This window comes from Pimephales promelas, chromosome 5, assembly GCF_988280905.1.
Source record: "Pimephales promelas chromosome 5, fPimPro1.hap1.1, whole genome shotgun sequence".
NCBI lineage: Eukaryota > Metazoa > Chordata > Actinopteri > Cypriniformes > Leuciscidae > Pimephales > Pimephales promelas.
The window spans coordinates 22,881,730-22,908,293 of record NC_142773.1 but is presented as its reverse complement, the minus strand read 5'-3'; the positions used below and the strand labels follow the sequence as shown (position 1 = coordinate 22,908,293).

At 38.4% G+C, this 26,564-nt stretch overlaps 2 protein-coding genes across 3 annotated transcripts in view; one reads left to right on the top strand and one right to left on the bottom strand.

Annotated features, from left to right (window-relative positions):
• spsb4a (splA/ryanodine receptor domain and SOCS box containing 4a) overlaps positions 1-26,564 on the bottom strand; it is a 71,428-nt gene that overhangs the window by 26,716 nt on the left and 18,148 nt on the right. The gene's annotated exons all lie outside the window — the stretch shown is intronic.
• On the top strand, positions 9,272-11,376 carry LOC120465157 (GTPase IMAP family member 4). The gene is made up of 2 exons (XM_039654790.2): positions 9,272-9,424; positions 10,440-11,376. The coding sequence occupies exons 1-2, from the start codon at positions 9,397-9,399 to the stop codon at positions 11,204-11,206; spliced, it is 795 nt and encodes a 264-aa protein (XP_039510724.2). The 5' UTR covers positions 9,272-9,396; the 3' UTR covers positions 11,207-11,376.

Here is a 26,564-nt window from a genome sequence, read left to right as displayed (position 1 = left end):
CGCGAACAGCACATGTTGTCCCTGAGGTCCGTAACGACATCTCTCATAAAGATTTGCGTCTTTAAATAGTAAAATAATTCTCAGAAAAACAGCTAGCCTCTTCGCTAACTAACACACAAAATACCATTGGAATGCTACTTCCACCGCGTCACCGGAAGTTTCACCCACTTTATTTTTTACAGGAGCGCCCCTCGGAAACTTGTGGATAGATTCTTTATTGCAATTGACCCTTTGCTAAGACTCGCCCTCCCTAGTTACTGTTGCTACGCCGGTCAAGCTTTCGCGGCTGGCCCATCTATTATAGTGTGGATGCACCCGGTGTCAGACATTCCCAATGAGATAATTAGTAATTTTCGGCAAACAAGTGAAATATCTGAGAGACCAAGACAAAAGGGACTACAGTATGCATTCGAGGGATATATTCACGACATTATATGCAACCGATTAGAGAATAATTTCTTAAAAATTGAAGTTAAAGCCTAACGTTATAGTCCCAGAGCAAGCAGCAGCGCCTCATACGCAAATGGAAAACACAAATTGAGGAACAGCTATGTTCATACACAGCAGGGTATGTGAAAATAATCTTAATAATTATAAATCAAACAGCTTATCAATAAATCTTGTGGAATAACACTAATACAGGGAGAGCCGCGATCGGATTGGGTTAAGTTAAGGGGTAAGTTAACGTTAGTAGGACGTCAATTAACAAAATGCTGAAATATATTTTAAAGTATGTCAGTGAGTCTTTGTCTTGTCTCTTTAATCATCTTATTTTACGTTATATCATTATGACCAAAGAACCGTCAATATTTCCAAGCAATAGGCGTTTTTGTTAAGCATGTCGTCATTTACCAGAATGGGTCTCGCACATAGATGCTAGATCACGCCAATCATTTCTCCCCTTGGCTTTTAGATTTTCTGGAAGGAAAACAATTCCTCTCCCCCGTCCAAACTTTTAGTATACCAGTATCAGATTTGCACATCAATCCATACGCACAATTGCTTCAGCATGTTCCCTCATTCGAAAGCTTGTCAGACCTCCCGCGCATATTTACGGTTGCTAAGACATGATTGGGCAGTGGCGGTTTTCGGGCGTGGCTTAGCGAAGGGTCAATTCAGACCTTAAATCTTCGCGCTGCCTCGGCAAACGCGAGATCCCAGTCACAGAATCTTTTTTTTTTTTTTTTTGCAGAGTAAACTCAAAATCTACACGCTCGCTGCCTCGGCACACGCGAGATCCGAGCCACTAGATTCTGATTGCAATGCAGACCTTAAATCTACGCGCTGCCTCGGCAAACGCGATATCCCAGTCACAGAATCTTTATTGCAGAGTAAACTCGTATTCTACACGCATGCCTCGGCAACCGGGAGATCCGAGCCACTCGATTCTGAATTGCAATGCAGACCTTAAATCAACGCGCTGCCTCGGCAAACGCGAGATCCCAGTCTCAGAATCTTTATTGCTGAGTAGACTCGTAATCTACACGCTGCCTCGGCAAACGCGAGATCCGAGCCACTAGATTCCATATTGCAATAATTCAGGACAATTCTTATGGGACAAACAACACCAAATAAGACAGACAGTTTGACACAGAGCGCTTTGAACAAAAAGCTGACATCTCATGTGTGCCGGGTCCTTATATAGCTTCCGCCTATGTACCGTCACACATTACGTCATGACGCAACACCAATCAGAGATTGGCATAGATTCATTCATAGTTTCAGAGGCGCTACGCTGAGGGGCGTTCCCCCAAAGTGGCAGACGCAGTTTGAGTTCCCTCGATAGGGAACCATGGTTTATTTTTTCATCCTATAGTGTTAAGAGCTGCAATTATTAAAACGGTTATTTTATATAAAAGGTTTTTATTTAATTTTATTTATTTTATTATTATTCACAATATTTCACAGAGCCATTAGAGGATCAAATCCAAGACACACTACTCGGATCCATTTAAGGCAGTGCGGATCTTCATGTGCATGCAGAATGACCATCAAGTTTTACACAGTCAGCAAAATGGACTGCAGACGAATATTGATCGTGGAAGATGCTGCCCATCCCTAGCCTCATTCCATGGATCTGTCCGGCGGAATTCACCGCTCAACACTGTTGGAGTTTGGATGAGATTAAAGTTGGAGAATGGCCGAGTGGACGCAGCAGGGTTTTGGAAGGCCAGGTAAACAGCTTTGTCACGGTGACAGGGGGGTGCAGAGGGCAGGGCACAGGGAAAAGGAAACTCTAGCAGAAATAGATAGTTTTGTAATGGATAGACTTATCATAGGGTAGTAATAGACTCCAAATGGAAGGCAGAGCCTCCTCTTTGGGAGCCCAATAAAATATCCAGATTTATATAATGGATTCAGACTTAGAAAACTGACAGGGCCTTTTTACAAAATGAGGTGTGATATGCATTTTAGTCAGCAGGGCCTGTTAAGTTTAAAACTGGAACTTTAATCAAAGACGCACAGTACAAACATTACAAATCAACTGAGAATTGCTTAAGCACACACAGGCATATGTGTAGGAGCCAGAGACACACCACCCGCCTACAGATTCCCAACAGCACTTAGACAGATTTGAAAGCACAAGTTTATATTTCCCAGTAGCCTCTGAGCAACAGAGAAACAGAGACAGAGATCCAAATGCATCCTAAAGTTTCAATGACAAACCCACAAGGCTGTGTATGTAGATGATGGAAAAATAAGGCATATAAGATCATTTGGAGCTGATTTGAAAAAAAGATAGCTTGCCCAAAAATGAATATTCTTTCATCATTTACTCACCCTCATGTCATTCCAAACCTTTATGACCTTTATGAGTTGCCTTTTTCCATTTTCCACAATGAAAGTGGATGGTGACCAGAAGTTGTGTAAAGCTTCAAAAATAACAAGCAAGCACCATAAAGGCATCATGTGCACTATTTCCCAAGCCATCTGAGGTCATATGATAGCTTTCTGTGATAAACAGACTTAGAAGCATTTTAAAAATGGCTCAAAATTTGTAAATCTAAAAGAACAATATACTTTCCATTTTGTGCTCCTCGGAAGAATTCACGTTTCGAAAGTAAAAACTTATTGAATTTTTTTCTTGGATTATTCCACTTTTTCCAAGCATAACTTTGAAAAAGCATTACTATGGAGTAAAGTGAACAGTAATAAATCAAGCAGACCTGATCTCACTGCCTAATGAGGGACAGATTAGCACCAATGCCCATGACAGATGTAATTCACAACTTCAAATATTCCAGATCAGCAACCGTTAATATGGATTCAGACAACAGTCAATCTAAGACGGAAATGAGTCATTACATGCTAAAGTCTGCCGCAGGTAATGAATCAAGGGGCACAGCGGGAAGAGTGGGCGTCCTCTCTCTGTGGACCTGTGGCTATAAATGAACAGAACTAGAAGGAAAATTTAAAGCTTCCCACTTTCATTAATCTAAATGAGGAAACTCTGAATGATTCACATATTAATTCTGCACCTCTCTCATTAGCATTACAATTGTATTGCTTCCTTCCAGAGAGGGGTGGGCGAACTTAAAATAGTCTTTCTCTCTGAGCAAGAGAGGTGAGTATGGAACACCCACTGCGTGTGAGCTTAGAGAGGGGAACAGAGAGTCGTGTTTGTTTGCTTTAGGATTGTGTGTGATGAATATGTGGACCAAAACGAGTCACCTTCAGAGGATTATGAGTGTGCTGTGTCTCTCTGCCTCACTGTGGGATAAATATGTCTGAGGCGTCTCCAAAAAGCCTTTAAAATTTCGCATCTTCCCATCCTATCTCCCCTCAACAGTTCTGTACTATCCAAGGCCCAATCTGAATTAAAGAGAATTAAGAAGTCCCACAAACTACAATTCCAAGGCCCAAAGCAATTTGGCTCTGTCAAAATGTAAATAAATAATACTAAAATTAATAATAAATTAAATAAAAGTTAAAAAAAAAATATTAATATATTCATTTTACAATGTAAATGTTAATAAACAATTTTGTTGAAAAATGATAAAAAAAGAGATATTAATAAATTAATAAATGGACCATTGCGGTTCGTTTATTGCTGCATTTGAGTGTTTCTCTCTGCATGATTAACCTTGGTAAACATTGTACATCAAATACCAAGGGAGAAAATCTTTAAAGCATTAAAATCAGATCAATACCAAAATAACTAAAGTTCTGGGTGGATTCTTCCACTTTGTACTGAACGCTTCACTTACTTGCTTTTCTGAACCCCATATGCAACATCGCACAATAGCAATGACTTTGGACCATTAGAGAATGGGCAGAGTTTTGTTGAATCATGAATTATGCAGCACTAATGCATGTTTTATATGGTCGGCACACGAATGCCCATGTGAACCTCAGTGCGGTGATGGCTCCGGCTGAGATGGACAGTCACTCTACCCCTCATATGCCTCATTTGCTGAGCCATGCTGTTGACATCTGCACTGTTCAAATACCTTTTCACCATAAAGAGACTATCCAAACCAAGATAATACACACATGAAAGTTTAAAGCTGCAAGCATGTTTTTGACCTCACTTGAACGAAAACTTCGGTGAGCACTTGACAAATTAAGCTAACGGCATAACTCAAACAGTTAGTCTGCGTTTTGACTATTGGCCTCGAGTGAACTGCCTACGTTGCATTTGCAAGCATCATAGTCTGAAGTTTTATTTATCAATAAAACTATATACAAATACAATGGAGACCAAAGATTTATTGCTTTATGCTTAACATAAAAAGCAGAAAACAACCATAACATCACATTGTGTGCACTCATGACTCATATTCTGCTCCAAAACATAATTACGCTGTCTTTTAAGATAATAAGGAATATTAGATTACGCCAAATTATGAAATAGCACTGTATATATCTTTTAAGAAGGAAGCTAACGTAATTAATTCTTTTGACGGGCCCCAAAATGCTGTTGTTGTGTAAATGAATGGCCAAAATACATCGTTTTTTGTGTCGTGTAAACACCCATTAAAAGTGACTAAATAGAAATATTAAAAAGCACATCAGAAAATGACCAAAACCTTAAAATCGTAAACTTATCTAAAAATAAAAGCTAGTTATACATTAATATATACTATAATAGTATATAAATAATACTAAAATAACACTGGCATAAAGTTGCTCCTAATACAAAGCACTCCGAATCACCCACTTAATAGGTGCCATGAGGTTTAGAATGTTCCCTTTAAAGTCAGCTGTCTATAACCCTCACTAAGTTCTGAAATAGACCTAATGTCTGGTGCATATACAGATCATTAGACCAAATAACGCAGCAATCAGCAAAAGCCCGCCGGTACTGGCAGAGAAGGCCTGTGCAGTATTAGACACGATAAATGAAGAACAAAACCTGTACAAAACCCATACAAGCTGTCAAGCGCTTACCGCCATGACATTTAGTGGCGTTCACAGTGACAAATGGCTTACACATTAAATCTAGTGGAGCTTTGTAGATGCAGCTGCTATCTGTGACCTTGCCATAATAAAGCACCTGGTTTGACAGTTTATCCATTAACAAATTGTAAAAAGTGTAAACTGTATACAAATTGAATACAAGTCTATTTATAGAAAGTCATGATGCCCGCAGGAGAGAGTACCATTAGGCAAGGGATGCTTCAAAAAGGCCACGTTGTATTAACATTTATGTCTGATTCGATTATTAGTGGTCAATTGAGCCGCTTAAACCTGGTATGCAGGTTGTGGTGTCTGCATCTATGACTTACTAAGTCAGTGTGTCACTGCATGTTAAAAATAAAGTGCAAAACGTCTACTTATTGTTAAATCCATAGAGAGCAAGCAAAGTCTAAAGTGCTTGTATTGGCACGGTGGTTGGAGGTCCTTTACTGCTGTCCGGGATGCATCAGAACCCATTAGAGTTTACATTACAAATGTGAACATTTTGGACCCTGTGGACCCTCATGATCTGATCACCTAAGACGGATTTAAAAACCAGATGTTAACAGTCTGGGGAAGTATCCAGGAAACTGCGCTGAAACTCAGAGTTCTGACGCAAAACAGGACAGTGTGTGTTTATACGCGAGTATGGTTCTGGAACACAAGGAGTATGTGACTGTGTGAGCCATATTGTTTTTGAAGAGGATATGCTGCCTCATATTTGGGTCCCCCTGTAGAAATAACACAAAGACGTGAAACTCGAGACACTGCGCCAGCATATAAGAATAAATAAATATGGCGGGACGTACTGAGAAATAGAAAACCTATAGCCATATGTAAGCACAGCCCATTCTCACCCCCAAGGCGTCACTTAACTGACGCCTTGGGAAGCATTTGGACATGCTTCAATATCTGACGCTTTAGGCGCCCTTTAGCGTCAGTAAGATGACGCCCTAGGATCGCGTGTACCCTACCCCCACCCCACACCTAAACCTAACCGCGTCCTCTAACAGACGCTTTCCTTTAGCGTCAGTTAGATGACGCCGTAGGATCGCGTCATGTAAGTGACGCTAAAGGGCGCCTAAAACGTCAAATATTGAAGCATGGTCAAAGGTGACGCCTTGGGGTGAGAATGTGTTGGTAAGCAAGATTGCATGAAGGGGACAGATCAACAAGTCAAGTCCTGATGCACACAATACGCTCAGGAGAAGAACTGGCAAAACAGTTTGGGACGAATTTAATAAATTGCACTTAGGCATTTTATTTAAGTGTCTAATTTACAAAGCTAACTGCTTCATGCAAATTGCTTTCAGTTTGAAATTTTGGGAAGTGTTTGTACCTTTATCCAATTTGCATATTTCATCTGTGCTAAAACAATGCAAATAGCATGTCAAAAAGTATGCCCTGTTAATGGTGGGTGCAAAATTAATTCTTCTCTCTGAAATGAAGACTTTCAAATACTTAAAGGATAAATGTCTCACTTTCAAACACACAGCTGTAGGGTAGAGCAACACTTCAGCATAGCAAAAAAGCAGCACTTCTTCAAAGTTTATCATACCGTAGGAAAAAAAAAAAACTCTCCAAAGAGAGTGCAAAATGAGAACACTGCATGCTGGGAAATAAATGCCATGTGTCTTGGCTCAGAGCTACAGCCCACAGATATTCCTTCCTTATTCCTCTCATATCCTCTTTTCATCTGTTCTCTCCTCAGCTCAAACCAAAAAGATTTTTCCCTCCTTAAGATGTGAGTCATTCAAACTCAGATGCCATCGCTCCTCCGCCAGGCCTCTGTTTACAGTTCACTTCAGTCTTTGCCTTTCACGTGGTGTCCTCCTAGGGTAAATTTAAATAAGTACTGTAGGCAAGTGACTATAAAGAAACAGGGAAGTGAGTCGAGGAACAAAACACCATAAAAAATAAAAAAAATAATAAATAAAAATAAAACAAAAGCCACGTTTTCGTACATCCAGACAGGGTGACCGTTAGCTAATCATTTACCAGATACGAGGGAGAGAACATTCTCATCGAGCGGAAATATGTGTTAAATTAATCCTGAAAACACAACAAGGTTGTAAAACACAACTATAACCTAAAACCGGTTCTAGGTAGTTATTGCACACAAATATGTGGTTGCAAGCTGTTACTTCTAGTTCCTTAAAGCCAATGACTTCAACGGTAAAGCACAATTGCATACAGACAAACAGATGTCATGTGCACAAATAACGTGATTGTTCCTGATAATCAGAGTAAGGACTTGATAGCAGTATGACATGAGCAAACCTCTTCACTCCCGTTTACATGCGATTCTCATTATTCTGATCATTTGAAAGAACCGTGGTTATTTTACCATTTATATACCCCAATGAACAGCACAGATAATGATAGACAATATACTTGTTAATCTACTTGTGTCAAATGCAAAACACATTTCTTTGGACGTATTGGATTTTTAAATGTGTTTATTTATTTACCAAAAATGCCTTCTTTACCACAATTTTTAGCAAATAAGTGCATGACGATGACATCATCAGTGTAGGTCGCAAGGACATTGATGCGAGTACATACTTGCGTATTGCGATTATAATCAGCAAGTATTTGATCTAAGTATTGCATTTAAATTAGGTATTTACATTTATATGGATTTGTCAATTACATTTTAAATTTCGATTTTTGGGGTAGGCTACATTTCACATTTCTCATAAATATTGTATTACTTGGCAATACTTGATCTACAGTAAAACTCTGAAACCACATTTTTTTAATTTAGAGACATGGAATAATGCACTTTAAAAAAAATCAGTTTTATTTAAATATTTAAAGGAACTGCAAAATGAAGTTGATTAAAATATTGAAAAATGTTAAAAAAGAAAAGAAAATGGTGATCAGCTACAACACCTAAAATGTACGCTTACCTTTATACCTTCTTAAAAACTAACCTAATAATTGTGTATCATAAACTCAAAAAAAAAATGCTGGGTTGTTTTAACCCAACTTTGGGTCAAATATGGACAAACTCAAACTTTGGGTTAAAAATGTCATTTAAAAATGTAACCCAATTGCTGGGTTTGTCCATATTTGACCCAACATTGGGTTAAAACAACCCAGCATTTTTTAGAGTGTATAATATCATTAATTAACAATCAATAGACTATTATTACACACCTAATTTTGGCAAAGTATGGGACTGTCATAGTGATCTAATAATTAAGAATAAAAGCCACACACAGTAAAACAACAGTCTGCTCTATTATAGGGCAAAGTACAATGGCAACATTTCAACCTTTTCACATGATTTAATATTTACACCCAAATGTAATATATTGCATTTATTATTACTTTTACTTAATGTGCTGGAAGTGAAGGTAACTTATTCTAGCTGTGAGATTTCACACACTGGACCTTGTTAAAGAAACATGAGCAGAATGAATTCCTACGTAAATCCTTCACAAATCCATTCTTCCATAAATTGTCCCAATCAATTGAATGCCACAGCAATTTGCACAAAAATGTCTTATTCATTATGACACAGCAGCAGAACAAAAAATGATCTCACTTGACTGAAGAGAGAAGTTGTTTCAGTCACGTTTTGGCACATTACTTACTCGTGGCCTTGATATCAGCCATGTGACTTTATAACCAAAACAACCACTTCACTTTCAGTCACTTGCTAAAAACAGCGCTCAGTTTTTCCTGCTTTGTATGACACTGTAGTAATAAATGGTTAGTAAAACATTTCTTTCGTTTATATAATGTCTTTACATTTATAGCTTAGAGTGGAAACAATAAACTACTGGCAAGGGTGAGAGGAGCTAAAAAAAGTTTATCTTTCATCATAAAACCAGAAGTGGGAGGAGTCTTACGGTCACTCCCTTCTCTTGTACTGTAAATGGCCAGATCAGTGATAACCAGCACATATGGTTTGCGACTGCCTGTCAGTCAGATGGGCTTGGATTACTGCATTACACGTGTATTGAAAAACACTAGAAAATCGGATAAATGGACAAAACGAATGTGAACAATAATGGTAAGAAAGTATATATAATCTTTTTCTATTATATATATATATATATATATATATATATATATATATATATATTGTCTGTGCAGAACTCTAATGGCACAAATACTACTTAATTTGAGTTAAATATTTTTAATTTAATAGTTGCAAACCAGTATAAACTTAAAATGCAGTTAAAAAGTAAAAAACAGTTTACACGAGATTTGTCAAGCTGTTGTGCTTTTAAAATTGCTTTCCTGTGTAAATATGCAGTAAAATAAAATATTACCCTTGTTTTGTAACGTGCGTTGTGTGTTCACATCGTCGCCGGCGAGAGTAAGTGGCCGGAAGTCAATCTACTATTTATCACTATTTATAGGCAAGATTTTCGTGCTAGAACACTTTTTCAGCGGGAATGCAAATTATAATAGCACTTAACGATGAACACAAAACGTGAGCTTAGAATTATAAGGTTCTATCTCCTTTTAGGGTAGTTCTGGAGATATTGAGCATCAAAGTTTTTACATCCCAGCTGGCAAAACTGTTATGTAGTATAATCTTCTATTATAGCTTTATCTATTAATCTTTTTTTTAACAAAAATAACACCACACAGGCATTAATAAACACCTAATGGTTCAGATTATGTCAAAAACTCAATTTCGACCAAAAGTGGAGATAGAACCTTATAATTCTAAGCTCACGAAAAGCCACACCACACAAATGGCTTTTCATTTATTTCAGTAGCAAACATGTCACTATAATTGTTAAGTTCTTTCCATCGATCAATTTTCTGCAAAAATAATGATTGACATACTTGTTTGCTTTGCGGCCCCTTTTTTAAAAACTTTAAAAACGCGCCTTCGATCTATGTCGGAGCATCAGAGCGACCACGAATCTTTCCACGGCGTCGCTGGCAGGGCAACGAGAGTGAATTTTGCCGTTCTTGTGTGAAAATACAGTTAGAGTCTGCTTTTCAATATTGAAAAAAAGTATTTTCCTCTTTAAAATCTAATTTGCCATCCAACAAATGTCTTCTAACAGGCCCTAGTCATGGTGCCCCATTTCTGAGGCTGCTAATCATAGGGCAGAAGCGGGCCGGAAGGAGTTCAGTGGGAAACACACTGCTGGGTAAGGATGCATTCGATACTTGGGGTGGAGCAGCCAGCGCTGTAGCACACGGCGAATCTGAAGGCCGACACCTGATGGTCGTGGATGCCAGTGGATGGGGCACAAACGAAAAGCCTGTCCCTAAACAGGAGAAACTGGAGCTGTTAAATGCCTTATCGCTGTGTGAACCCGGACCCCACGTTCTGCTCCTTGTCATTCCCTTACTGAACTTCAGCCACTCCGAGAAAGCAGACATACAGAAACGCATGGATATCCTCACAGAGGGCGTGTGGCGCCACACCATGGTTGTGTTCACGCTGGGCGAACGTCTGCGAGACTGCAGCATGCAGGACTACATCCAGACGTCCGGGAAGGATCTCCAATGGCTGCTGGAGAGGTGCAGGTATAGGTACCATGTTCTTAACAACAGGAACCCGCAGGACAGACAGCAGGTCTCTGGTCTGCTGGACCGAGCGGAAGACATAGTGATGGAGAACGGGGGATGGCACTTCTCCCTACACATGTACTGCAGGCTGGAGGAGGAATGGAGTAGAAGGGAGAGGGAAATGAAAGAGAAGATACTAGAGATGCAAGGTAGAGGGGGAACAAACAATCAAGGGCTGGATCTGGTTCCAAATTACAGTCGACAAGGTGGTCTGCATGTGAACGATACTCAACTGAAAATAGTTTACCATGGCTAACTTCTGCCGGACAATGTATGTCCTCCGTTGTGCAACAGCTACCATTTCTTTTCAATTAGTTCTCCATTAAAAGTACAAAGATTTCATTTAATTTATATCGGTAACACTTTACTATAAGGTTTCATATGTTAACATAAGTTAAAAAAAAAAAAAAAAAAAAAAAAAAACAAGACCTTATTGTATAGTGTATAGAGTTACGAGAGTATATATGAATGTTCAAAGTTATATAATAATGATCAACACCATCTTCAACCATATCAACTACCCACATTTTCACTAAAACATTGTTATTTAAAGGGATACTCCACTTTTTTTTTTGGAAATAGGCTCATTTTACAACTCCTCCAGAGTTAAACAGTTGAGTTTTACCGTTTTCAAATCCATTGAGCAGATTTTTTGATATTTAGAAGAAAATCAGTAACCAGACAGTTTCTAGTCTCATTGACTTCCATAGTAGGTAAAAATATATACTCTGGAAGTCAATGAGACCAGAAACTGTCTGGTTACTGATATTCTTCTAAATATCAAAAAATTGGCTGAATACATTCGAAAACGGTAAAACTCAAATGTTTAACTCTGGGGGAGTGGTAAAATGAGCCCATTTCCCCCAAAAAAGTGGAGTATCCCTTTAAAACTTAATGTGAGTCAGTGTGGTTAAATTAAAAATATTATTGTAAATATTTACTTTTTTAAGATTTTTTTTTAACTTTTTTAAGTTAAGGGTTATAGAATATCAATAAGGAAACTCATAAGGCAGGGCAAACTCAAAGACGATATTTTACAACATCTTACATAATGCAACGAAGGGCAATTGTACTGAGGAGCAAAATCCTGTCTTATTCCTATCTTATCCAATGACGTTTTAAGACGATTGTCAATAAATGTGAATATGTTAAACAAAGTGTCTTCCTAAGTGTTTTGTATTACTTGCTTGTTATATTGTGGCACAAACCACTTTCCCTTTTTTTACTTATCCATTCATATTTTGGGCTTTTCCCTTGGATTCTACAGGACAGTATAAAGAAGGATACAGATAAGAAAGATATAAAAGAGGACAGAGATCCGGTGTCCTCATGAGCACAACTGCTGACACGTGTTGTGAGGACGTGGACATCGTGATTCATTCATTTCATTGATACATTTTAACACATCGTGTCTCTCATTTAGTCTATATTACTCTCTCCGTGTATGATCTCATATCTCTCACATTTACCCCTCTTCATATCATCACATCCATAAGTTTTCCCACCCCTCATGTATGAGTGACTGATGGCCATGTCATCACAGCGCTGAGCCCCGAGCAATCACTTTAATTGATATGTGATTTGCGTGATCATCTTAATCTGAGGAGGTGAGTTCCTTTAATGTGCTACTCAGGATGAGGCATTTCATTTAACAGATCAAAGCCGGTGAGCGAGCGTAACATTAGAGGCCCTGCTTTCAAAGCAAAATTCTCTCTCGGCATCACACGGTGTCAAACATCATCTTTTTGGGGTTGGTTAAACAAGCCTGAGTGGAATGGTGAGAGAGACTTTGCCAACAGTCATCGCCTGTCTCTTGAAGACACAAAGACACGTACCCCATCGCCACAGATTCAGCAAATCACCCACATTTACATATGCTGATAGTTGCTGATTTATATGTGCAAATATAACGCTCCCGCTGGCATGTTGTACTGTTTGGGAACAGTAGAGACGTGCTATCAGAGAAGACTCTATATCTGGACGGGCTGTCTTCATTTCAGGGCTCTCTTACAGACACTCTGCCCATTAAAGCGGGTGACTTACTGACCCTTTTCCACCTGCACCTCGAACCAACAGCAACATGTAACGGAGCCAGAATTGCAGAGATAGATTCTCTCTCACACACACTCTCTGTTTATCACAGTGAGGACTTTCCATTGACTTTTATTGTTTTATAAGCAAGTGATTTTCTATGCCAACCATAAACCTCATACAAAACCTTTATAATTTTAAGATTTTAAATAAAATACAATTTAGTATTATTATTAGGTCAGTGTATATTATGAAAATTTGTACTTGTTTTCAGCAAGGATGCATTAAATTGATCAAAAGTGTCTTTTATGTGTATATAAGTATATAAGTGTATATAAGGTTTCTATTTCAAATAAGTTCTGTCATTTTAAACCTTTTATATATCAAAGAATAATAATAATAATAAAAAAAAAATGTTAGGGGTTTCCACAAAAAAAATGCATGACTGTTTTCAACATTCATAATAATAAGAAATGATTCTTGAGCTCTAAATCAGTACATTATTGTCATGATTTTTGTACATTACATTGCACTCATTATTGCCATCATGTCTTTGATTTCTCTGGTCTTGTGGCAGGATCATGGCAGAGCCGTGTTTTGAGTACAAGCACATGGCCTTTTGCTTGGGCCATGTGCTTGTGTTGTCTCGTTACGTAACCCCGCCCCCTTTGTTATCCTCGTCTTGTCATTACTGTTTGGTCAGTTTCACCTGTTCTTGTCATTAGTGTCTCCCTATGTGTCAAGATTCTTGTCAATCATTGCGTGTTAATCTCTGTGAGTGTTTCATTTGTATCCAGTTAAAGGTACAATATGCAAGATTGTTTCGCCACCAGGGGTCGCTAACCTATTACAATAACAAAGGCGTATATTAATGACATATATTCCGTATTAAGCGGAATTATGGATCTTGTCGTCAAGCTGATGGATCTTTTATGGATGAGTGAATACAGTGATGTTTTTAACATGACTATAATATGAAGCAGGGCGCGATTATACCAGCGCCACACGCGACGCGAGTCCCGCGGAAAAAAGGAATAAGGACATTTAATTCTACCGAACTACACGCTGAATTACTCACACAGGTCAGTTTAGTAGAGGAATTAAACTTGAGGTAACGCAGCGCAGTTTCACTTGCTCTAACAGTTTCACTATCACACTAAACGACATTTGAGTGTGTTGAATGTTGTTAGTTAACTTCAGAGGCGGACAGAGTACACAGCTTTATTACTTGAGTAAAAGTACAGATACCCCTTGCTAAATTTTACTCAAGTACAAGTAAAAGTACTACAGTCAGATGTCTACTTGAGTAAAAGTACTGAAGTACTTGTTTTTAAAAGTACTTGAGTATCAAGAGTACATTTTCTAAATATTGCATTACTACTGCCACAGTGCTTACATTTATGCACAGAAACGTCTTACTTGGAGTTATGAAAAATGTTAAAGTTAATACCTTGGAGAATGTAAAAGGAATTGAAAGTAAAATCAAGTCATATTCATCTTTTTACATCATTTAACATTTAAGAAAATTTCAGAAAATTCAGAAAATTTAAATAGTCTGGCGAGGTGGGGCCACGGGCTGGCACATTCCCGGGATGGACCTGCTGCGTTTTTATCCATGGTTTCGTCCATGGTTTGGTCTCTTATCTGCTGTAAATCTGACCATGGAGTTGACTTTGGCGGAAAGCTGAAGGTGATTGCTGATAGGTTGTCCCAATCAGTGGCACCTGCACAATTCAATCACGTTTGAGAGGGAAACAACAATTTGAGGGTTTCTGAGATTTTTCTTATTGCCATTTTTTTTTAGTTTTTTTTTTTAGAAGTTACTTTTTACTCATGCTTATGGATAGAAATGTATTGGAGTAAAGAGTACAATATTTCCCTCTCAAATGTACTTGAGTAAAGCCATGAGTACTCCCCAAAAATGATACTCGAGTAAAGTACAGATCCCTCAAAATTGTACTTAAGTACTGAACTCAAGTAAATGTACTCCGATACTGTCCGGCTCTGGTTAACTTAGGTTGTTTGACTTTTCATCATGTTGAACTATATAACATTGATTAGTTTTATATACATTGAATTGCTCAACTGTTTGCTCAAGTAACATGCAACTCTGTCAGTGTCAAGACGAAGTTAGTCGCGGACGTGGAGCTCTCGGCATCTCGAAAGATGTTGATCTTCGTTTTAGTCCTTTTTTGTCTCAAAGTCTGCTTGCTATGGTCCATAATGTTTGAACAAATAGGGACGCTCACACTGTTGAGCACGCATAACGGGCATAACCGACCCAGTTGTCCACGTCTGTCGCCATGGTTACTGTTGCAGTAAGAGGTCAAACCTGGCGGAAACCGGAGGTAACGCGGATATAACGCCATTGACTGGCGACTCCTCACCCCTGCTGACACATCCTGTTTCCTTGGTTAAAAATCACTTCACTAAAATCACTAGAAATCAATTTTCTCGCGATTTACAAATAGTAGGAAACATTTGGGATATTATAAGTAATCACCTAAGCAAAATATATAACATTGGCCTAAAAGGAGAATTGTAAGTTACTTTTGCTGTTTGTTTCCTTTCAAGTCAGAGTCTTAATTTGTCACCTTGTCTGAGTCAAGGTGTGCTCTCTCCAAGTTGCCTGTTTTGTCATCAATAAACCCCATTTTGAGTTATTTGCTGTCTGCGCTTGGGTTCGTTCCTTCAACCACATAACAATTATCATGATTGAAGGATCGTGACGTGACTATGCTACAAATTCAAGGTCTCCCAGCTTGATCAGGTGAAAGGTGCCTCAACCCCTTTAAATCTATCAAAATGTTCAGTCTGGCAAGAGTGAGCGATTAGCAAATCAGCTTAGGCTGCTCTTTTTCAGAAAGGCAGTCAAAGAGCTGTGTAGATAAATAACGACATTGCATAAGTAGGTGAAGGTAGATAATTAAGCCATCATTAGAATAAACCATCTCTCAGCATTTGAACCTTTGCCATACCCCACCATGGCACCAGCTCTGCTCAAGAGCCCTTTCCAGTTGGCAGCATTTATAACACTGTGGTCCAGCTAAACAACAGGTTCAGTTCAGAAATGAGTATGAGGGTTTCTGTGCAATTGACAATACACAATACAGACAAATTGTAGTCATTATGGCTTTTACATATGTCAAGCAAACAGAAATCATGGGAAAGGGACCCAAGGTCTAACTAAGACCAAGGAGCAGGACCGGAGGACAGAACTTTTTAATATATTTATTGGTATAAAATGACTAACGTTTCGACGCACATGCATCTTCTTCAGAGTCAAACAGTCAATGGCAAAAACATACAGACTTTAAAGAGTCATAATTCAAGAAATTGGCCACAGGCCTAGATGGGTGTGGTGCAACAATTAACCAATCTTATACAAGCACTCAAGTCCTTAAAAAAAGGAACATACACAATAAACCTCAATAGATATAGATGCATATGGCATTAAAAAAAAAGAAAAAAAAAAGATGTCATGCGTACTGTAGTGTCAGTTCTAGCAGGTCAGTCAAACTGACTCTCAGCAGATCCACGTCTACCTAAAGGAACACGACGCCTATCACTGCATCCATATATATATATATTCTCCTTCAGTAAGCTAAGGGGAGTCATCATGCTCTCCCTGCTCTTATCCATGCTGTCTAGGGAGTTCTTGCCCAGAACAGAACCATACCGCCAATCCAAACTGTATGCTAATTGTCAATCATCTTTGACGATAGTGGCTCTGACAGAAAGTGTACATGATATACAAAGGAATGTGTGATGGCTGTACAGAGATGGATCCCATGGATTTTTAGATCATATAGCACAAGAGGACTGAGGAGGCAGAGAAAGAATCGATAGATCAGAGCAAAAATAAAGGCAGAGAGAGAGAGAGAGAGAGAGAGAGAGAGAGAGAGAGAGAGAGAGAGAGAGAGAGAGAGAGAGAGAGAGAGAGAGAGAGAGAGAGAGAGAGAGAGAGAGAGAGAGAGAGAGCTGCATATCGTTAAAGTGACCTAGTGGAATAAAACTGGACTTTAAAACATTACTTCCAAGTTAAAACTGATATTACACATTTTTCATGTAAAACAACATCTATTTTAAGAGGGGGTTGCAGAGAGGCTGTGAGCTCTAATTCTTGGAAGCATTTGTGAAGAAAACGTTGCATATAGCCCTGAGTGAGAGTCATCAATCTTAAGACAAATTACACTTGTATAAATATCCATGCAAAAATATACATCCATAACAAGTAAAAATATTTACATATCTCACAAATGTCATGCAATGTTGCTTCTCGAGTAAATTTTTCAAGTTTAAAGGATTTTTAAAATCCATTTTTTAAAGAAGTAAAAAAAAAATGTAAAACAAAAAATGGAAGTGGAAATTCCTGCGCGCGATCTACTAACGACATGCCCTTTAAATAACTGGAAAAAAAAAATCCACAATGTTTGTTTTTATACCAAGTTATACGTCCAGCCAACGTCCAGTGTAAAATCAGGGTCTTGAAACAGAAAATGCTCTTAAAAGTTGCCAAAAAACACATATGGGAACACACAGTGAACACAATGCAAGCCAAGACCTGTATTTTAGGCTCTGTGGATAATAATGCTTAACATAATCCAAACGTCTACATGTCTGTGGTCACCTCGTTCACTGATTTGTGTGGTTAGGTTTGCTGTTGGATAACTGTAAGGATGAGAAACAGCCAAATCTGATGAGCTGGAGTTAGTCAGAAACTAGCAGGCGTGCTTATTAACAGAGCCCACTGCCTCCACAGCTCAATCACTGAACATACTGTCTCTCTTTATTTTGTCTTCCTCACTCTCTTCATTCTCTTTGTCTCTGTCAGCGACTGAATGATGTCTGTTTCCACGGAAACTCCTTCAGGCAATTAGGTGTGCAAATATCACAGAGCGATGCGGAAAGGACAAAACGTGCTGAAAAGGGGGGGTTGGGAGTCAAAGAGTCAATCGTGGATCCGTTCCACAAGAGGGCGGCGCTGATTGCAGCATTAACTGGTTACAACGCCTATGCTGAGGTTAGTGGTCGGTCACAATATCAAAAGTCAAAGTTTATAAAACTGTAACTGTCTATATACACAATAGCATGTGATTGACAAGGTTATTGTGACCTTGAGTAGGTATAATAAATAGTTACTCTGTTATTTTTTGGGGTTTGATCCAGAAGTGTGCATGATTAATGTTTGACGTAACAGTGCAGCCGTCAAACTATTCAGTTTGATAAAAGACCCAGCAACCATACGCTAAATAAACCCTTTGTTTTTCAAGAAAATTAGCCTTCAAGGAGATTACCCAAGAAGCTTAGTAAGCCAATGGTTTAGTTTTTGTGTGCGCACACAGGCGAAAAGTCCCACAAACTGCATGGTCAGCAGTCTCATTTCAACATATTATGAGTCTGAGGTACTGAGCCAACCTTGGGTGCCCTATGCAGGGATGGCTGGGTAATGATATGCTTTAATAATACATTTTCATATCTGTCATACCCTAATATTTCCAGGGCAGGGAAAAAAAAGTACCTACGTTGGGCAGCTTGCCAGCTTGGACTGTGAAAACAAAAAACAAAAACAGACAAAAAAAAAAAAAAACCCTCTCAACAGTTTCCAAACGTCTTCTCTCATTGCATTACGGAGGCATTCTGTGCATGTGCTTAACCTCCCCTTGACTTCACTGTGTGTGTGTGTGTGTGTGTGTGTGTGATTGTTGTACTGTAAGGATGAATGTAACAGCTGTGGGTGAGGCTGTGGCCTTATGGCGTTAGCTGAAACTTGATCTAACAAACTAATCCTCTAATGACTGGCTCTCAATTAACACGGAGCCAAGCTGTTTGTCCTGAAAAGAGAAAATACCACTTCCTCTCTTTACCTCTTTATCCATCTGTTAGTTATGCCAGGTGCTCTTCAACCACTCCCAATACCAGATGGAATTGTGGATAGATGTTTACAGCACTGTTTATAAATGACATCATATTTTTCCATTGGAACTAACTAATTAACTAGCTAACTAGCTAACTATACTAACTAACTAACTAACTATCTAACAACTAACTAATGACATTCATTTACATTATTGTACTGGAACTAACTAAATAATAACATTCGTTTACATTGTAAGAATCTTAGAACAACTAACAGATTCAGAAATGTGTTTACATTATAAGAAACTTGTCACTAACTAATTTACTAACTAACAAACATACAGCATACTGCCATAAATTTACCTTCTAAGAGTCTTGAAGTCTTGGAACTAACTAAAAAAATAACTGATACTAACTCAATGATACTGACAGTCATTTATTTTACATTACGTTTTCCCTCTTTTTTTATATTCTAATCATATAGAAACACAGTGTCGTTCATTTATGTAAAATATTTAAATCAATTAAGTGAAAGAAATTCCCCATATCAACATGCTATATTAAATATAAAGGAAACACATGCTATCACATCATTTTCATGACTTAAGGAAATACAATTATTTTTGTTTGAACATTAAATGTAGTTAAAGTATTAATACGGGCTGCTATTCCTGTTGGTATTTCTTGAAGTACACTGGAGTACGGAATGAGATTGTGAACATAATAACCATTCAGTACCATGGTGTATATCATTGTTCAATGTTATCTGATAGTACAATGGCACCGTATTACATCTGAGGGAATAGATAGCATATCTGTCAGCAAAAGTTCACTATACTGCATCTACAGAGGCAGTTTGAACCCATAACTATATAAGCCAAAAAAAAGGCTATTATGAAATGTTAGATAATAGATAAAAGGGGACAAATAATATGGTGGATAAGAGATTAAAAAATATATACAGGATGCCCCCACACAACATTAATATCTGGGGTATTTTGTATCCATTTTACATGCGTTTATAATGTAGGATCCACACTGCATCCGTTAGCTCAGCAAGTGGCCCCACCTCTCCTGCTGACTGACAGATGCTGATGGACCAACTAAAAGGCATGACAGAATTGCTTTAACTCCCTTATCCAAATGCTAATTTCCCACAAGCCTCTGGATTAACACACAAAATCTGAGGCAGCTACTGTCATCTGCCGAATAGAGACAGAAGAGGAAAATAAACAGTCTAACTGGGCTTCATCCCAATATTCATACTAACTATCCCAAACAATATTCAAGATTAGATATAATGTTGTGTTTTGAGTCATTGATATGGCACGTCACGTCAAACATGCCTAGATATTCATTAATGATTTTTGGGCATATATTGTTTATTATTATTATCTTGACGATGCTGGTCCACCAGCTAGACCAGCACTGACAAAACCAGTCTGGACCAGCATGAAAATTCTGGATTAAGTGTGTTTTTTAGCAGGGTATTACAGCCTTCCTCTGTAAAAACGTTTAGTGTAGGTGTCTTAAGAGACTCCAACATCAAAGGGAAGAATATAATACAGCTTAGCAAACACAGCTTAGGTCTTAAGGAACAGATGTGGCCTAAACAGAACTACTGAGTCACACTCTCTCCACACATGCACACACACACACACTCAAGAGAGGCTGAGAGAACAGTAATCTCTCTGATAAGATGCAGACAACCCTGCAGATTTATTAATAATATTAATAATTATAATAATACATTTTATTTGTACTGCACTTTACATTACAGCAATCTCAAAGTGCTATAGAGCATATAGTAATAATTAAAAACTCAATAAACCAATAAATACATTTAAAAAATGGATAAAGTGGGGCATGTCCATTAGGCAAGTGTGCCACCAGCTAGCGCCACCATACAACAATAACCTCCTGACCATAGACTGTAAAAAAAGCTACTGACCCCTACAGCAGCCCTCTCCACCCTGTCTCTAAAGTCTTACACAGACAGTGAGACACACCGGTGTCGTACAAACAAAAGACCGCACAATTCATTGAAATTAAATCAAGTTTTATTTAAACCTCAAAAAGTATAGCTGAATATATTGTTGTGAATAGTAATAATAATTTGTATTTTATTATTATATAAGAACTGACAACAAGAGATCTTATTCCACTTTTTATATAATGTATTTATATTATATTACATTAAATTATATTATATTATATTATAGTAGAATAACTGACAAAAATATATCTTAATCCACTGTTTCACTAATATAATAATACAAATTATTATTATTATTATTATGTTAATAATAATAAAAAAAACAACATTCTAACATTCAAAAAATGTCAAATACTAGTCAAAATAAATCAAAGCTTAATTTTTTGCCAAAGTTGTCCAGCCCTATCAGACACACTAAAGACTCTTGAAGTCTTGGAACTAACTAAACAAATAACTGATACTAACTCAATGATACTGACAGTCTTAAATTACATTTAGTTTTCCCTCTTTTTCTACATGGGCATATATTCATGCAAACACAACGTGTCGTTCAGTCGACCCACAGTGATTATCTACATAGCACTCGTTATAGATTCTCTGTACACCTGCCCTGTTCTCGTCCTCTCTGTCTCTCTCTCTGATGCTGAGACTGAAAGACTGTGCAATTGCAGTGGGAATACAGATCAGACGCTATTGTGTGATGAATCATATAGCTAGATCTAATTCGTGTTTTAATCACTGACAATACAGGGCACAGTGACAGCAGCCTTCTGCCAGTCAGAAAATGAGCCAAAGAGAGAGAAAGCACAAACAGATAGAGGGTCTCCTCCATCTCTCAATTACATCTACTCTGTGTAGCACATTCACATTAGGCCGGCACATGTCAATTTCCCGCTTATTCCTTTGTTGGACACTGGCAATTAGTGGAAGTTTACATGCAGTCAAAAGGTGCTCTGTTCATCTTCCTCATTACAGATTGCATAAATGTGCTGGAAACAGACAGACAGGCTGGCTGACCTCATAATTGCAAAGAACACAGACATTGAATGATACAGCATGTATAGTGTCACAGTCTAGCCCCTGACCTGGAGAAGCTCGAGTGGAATTCCAGGCGTACACGTGCCACTGTGGAGGAAGCGCTGGGATGTGTTTCTTTTGTGAATGTGCAAAATAAATATGTTGATATTAAGCGAATAGTCTAGGTGGTCTAAACAATGTGATTTAAACAAAGCCCTGAATAATTAGGCTGGGATGCTGGTATTATTTTGAGATGTGCATGCACACAGGATGGGTTAAAAACGAAAGGACAGAGCAAAACCGAATGAGCCCATCCTGACACATCCAGCATGTGCACTAGTGAGCGGTGGTGAGGCTTGATCAGGGCCTGCCTGCTGCTTTTTATTTGCAGTGCGATGAATCATAGCGGCAGTGATAAACACTATTCTACTGCCGGGCAGATAACTTCTCGGGGTGCTGTCACTCACTCACACAGACACACACACGGTACGCAGCAGAACAGACAGACGTGGGCTCCACCGAGGCAGAGTAGCATCTTACTTGCAGTCTTCTTGCTCTCTCTCACACAAAAGCTTGCACACACCTGCTCACAATTTGTACACACACCCATAATCCTACACAAATAACTTCCTTTCCCACACTTTCACACTGTCTGGGTTCCTGTATTCACACATTACAGAGATACTCAAGTATTCTCACAGAGTTCCTCTCAAACACAGATAGGCTATTCTCACTAAGCTACTGAGTTTCCCTCTATGCAGTTTTTGGGCATCACAGACATGAGCCGCTTTTCCACTGCGGAAAAGCAGTGGAAGAATGCTAAGGAATGGTTCCAGTTGTATTTACACTGGAGCTTGGTTCGGCATGGCATGATTACAAACTGTTTTCAGCACAGTTGTTTAGAATGGCACAATGCGTGTGTGACGTCGTCACTCAGGATTGGTCACTTGTCTGTTGCCTTGCTGCCAGTTTCGCTGGAGCTGGCCAAGTGCCCTATTTGAGGGAAGCAAATTTTAAAAAGTAAAATTTAATAATAAAATTAAAAGAAATTTCTGATCATCCTCTATAACACAGTCACTGGACATACACATCATATGTGGAAAAGCGGCATTGTGTCTTATAATCTAGAGAGCTGCCTACCTGGATTTACTTTTAAAGAAGAAGTACTTTTTACTTAATAGGTTTTAAAATAATGTGCACATGATGCCCCAAAATGCTGTCTAATGGCGCTTTTCCATTACCAGTACCAGCTCGACTCGACTCGGATCGCCTCGGCTTGCTTTTCAGTATGTTTGCCATAGCAGACCGTACCGCCACAAATAGTACCTGGTCATCATAGTGACACCTTTCGTTCCTCGTAGCCCCATCAAGCTCCCGTGGATTCTCTCTTAGACAACCAAACAAAGGAAAGTCTGCATCTCCTCGTTTGACCATGGCGTATTCTTCCGAGTTGCCATAATAATAGTAGTAAGTTTAGTAACTATCTCTGACCAAACTATTTAAAAATGGCGGGGTTATTCTGAATACTCCATCTGGCAAGTGCAATGATGACGCAGTGAATGGTGACGATTCTCTCTGACCAATCAGCAGTCGGCATTGTTTTTACGTGACATTTTAGTATCGCCTCAGCTCACCTTAGCTCGCTCAGAACCTTGCCAGAAGTGATACAAAAAAAAGTACCCGAAAGCAGGTACAGGTACAACTTTTACACAGTCAAAAACCAAACAAAGTCGAGTCGAACTGGTACTGTGCATTGGAAAAGTGCCATAAGTAGACAGCTTACCAATTTCTGAGACATCTAAACACAGTTCAATTAAATAGCTAATTATTAATTATAAAAGCTAATTATGCCCCAAAAATGCTAGGTAGGTGTAACCCCTCCACACGGGTCCTACTCAACCCACTCCGAGAGGGGCCTCAAACCCAGGTCTCCGGCATGAGAGTCGGGTGCTCTAACAAGGAGACTAAAGACTGCAGCCTCTAGCGTCCGTCGCTAGAGTGCCTATTGAGATCAGAGGAGTGAGGTTTACTTGCACAGCAACTACTAGCTGGCCTCCGTTACATAGGCAGTTTACTAGGTTTTGGGAACAATATGATGTCCAAAAACACTGGATTTGTGTAGGATTTGCAAAAGTGCAATTCTTAAATATGTTGTCTAATAATTAAAGGTGCTCTAAGTGATGTCACACGTTTTTTAGGCCCAAACATTTTTTTGTCACATACAACAAACATCTCCGCTAGCTGCCTGTCCCCTAAACACACTGTAAAAAAACACGGTCTATGCAGACAACCCAGCCTCCACAAATGGCAAAAAAAAAAAAAACTGCGGCAACCGCTCCACGAAACATAACAAACATAACGCCCGGGGGGTGGGGTTTGGGGGGTCAGTGCAGATGAGGAGGAGGGAGGGTCGTTTTGTTTGAAAATACTTTAAAAGTCAACAAGAAGTCACGTCACCTGACATCGCTTAGAGCACCTTTAAGCAGCTCAATAAGTTGGCACAACATGGTATGGTTTTCAAAAATGCGGTCTAAGTACCGTATTGTCTGGAATATGTCACTTTTTTATATAATCTGAAACATTCTGCAATTTATATGCGACTAATATAATGCAATTAATGTCAAGCATGTGCAATTTGGATTTGCAATTTTAAAGAACCCTTTAAGGTTCTGTATATGGAGAAATGTCTTAAACAATTTGTTCATGTTTAACTAGTTATTTCCATTATTTCCTAGTGATAAATTCATTTAATTAATATGAATTAAATTATGTTAAATTTAAAACGAATTAAAACAAATTCCATAAAATGATCCCATGATGGGAAACCAAAAAATGTTCTATATATGCAGCGCCTGACCGAACCCTTTAAGGTAAGAATATTTTTATCAAAGAGAGTAGGTTTTGAGATGCCAAGCCTAATAGCCAATAGTGCCCAAAATGTTAAGGGTGCGGTCATGAAAGACTATGATCCTATAATGCTCAAATATGCTGTCCAATTAGGCAGCTCAATAGATTTTAAAACTCTTTTTATGATTTTAAAAAACAAATGTCTAAGTAGGCAGCTCACAAGGTATTGCGGTCGTATCTTTCTCTTGCGTTTATTTTATCTCCATCTCTCACTCCAACAATGGACACTTTAAACTCATACACATAGACCTCATAGACCTATTTACCTCAGAGGAGTCTGATTCAGTCAGACAGCTCTGAGTATGTGTAATGAAACTATTGCTATTGTCTGCTGAGATATGTAATAATTCAGTTTTGGAAGCATGCTTGCATATATATTAAAATTAAGCCTGGGGTTTAGACTGTGCTGCACAAATCTTAAAAATGTCACAGCTTACATTTTTCTGACCTCATCTTCCTTACTGCATTTATTACCCATGATTCTCTCTCTCTCTCTCAACCTAATTGTCGCTCTCAATCTCTTGCATACCAAGGAAAGATTATTAACCCCCTGCACGTGACTTAGAACGTGCGATACACCTAAAACGTGTATATAAACTCACAATCCTAGGCGCAAATCATAACATTACTTTGGAAAGCATGAGCTTTCAAGAGCAGCCCAGCAATCCGGTCCAAAGTTGGCTTTGCCAAACACCTCGAGATTCATAGAATTATCTCTCTTTCAAGCATTAAATGTTGCTTTGCTCGTTTCATACAATTTTCCAGCAAATAAAGACATGCTTAATAAAAGCTTTGAAAAGATGTCAAACGGACTTAGGGCCACTTACTGAGTTGCTCTTTCCATCTGAAAGAGAGAAAGAGGGCTCTTTCAACTTCAGAGAGGGGGCTTTGAGAGTGTCCCACACTGCTCTCTGTCCCCTGATACGGAAACACGCCAGGGAAGAGAAGACTGTATATTGAGAGAGACAGAGGCTAAAGCAGACTAATCCATAACAGGGCTGAAATTAGGCTGATAGGATTCTGCTCATGGGGTTATTGCTTATTAAAATATTACTTTATCAACAATGACCGCTTTTAAAAATGAATATCACGCTTTTATTCCTCTTACATTGGCAATTCAAACAATGGAGTGTCTACAGACAAAGAGTATGTTAAGTGATTAAAAAGTGTTCCCAAATTATAATGCGAATTATTATTTGTGCATGTAATTGTATCATAAATATTTTAATTATTTATTAACATTGGTGCCTTTTATCATACAGCTGTTGCTTCTACAATGAAACAAGCTGCTCAATGGCACTCAAAACCATGGTAAAACAAAGCCTCTTGATGTGCCTTAATGCTTCATTTTATTTAGCTTGTCCAAAAATAAACATTCTGTCAACATTTACCCACCTTCATGTCATTCCAATCTTCTGTGAAACACAAAAGAGGATATTTGTAAAAAATGTCTCAGTGTTTTGTACACATAATCGTCAATGGGGTCTAATTTCACTTGGATGAAAATGTTCTTCAAATATCCTCTTTTTTTTGTGTCATACAGATTTAGAACAACATGATGGTGAGTAAATGATGACAAAAGTTTTGTGAACTATCCCTTTAAGTTAAAAATGGAAAAAAAACTCTACAGGCATGGAAGTTTGGAGTTTCTTTCATGGAGAAACATAGCTAAATCTAACAGATGACTCTTTGAATGTTTATTCTAAGAAGTTAGGATGGGGGGTGTGGGGTTTGGGCACCTTTGAGACTGTGCTATCAAATAAAACTCAGAGGGTTACAAAAACATGCCTCTGGCTTTAAAATG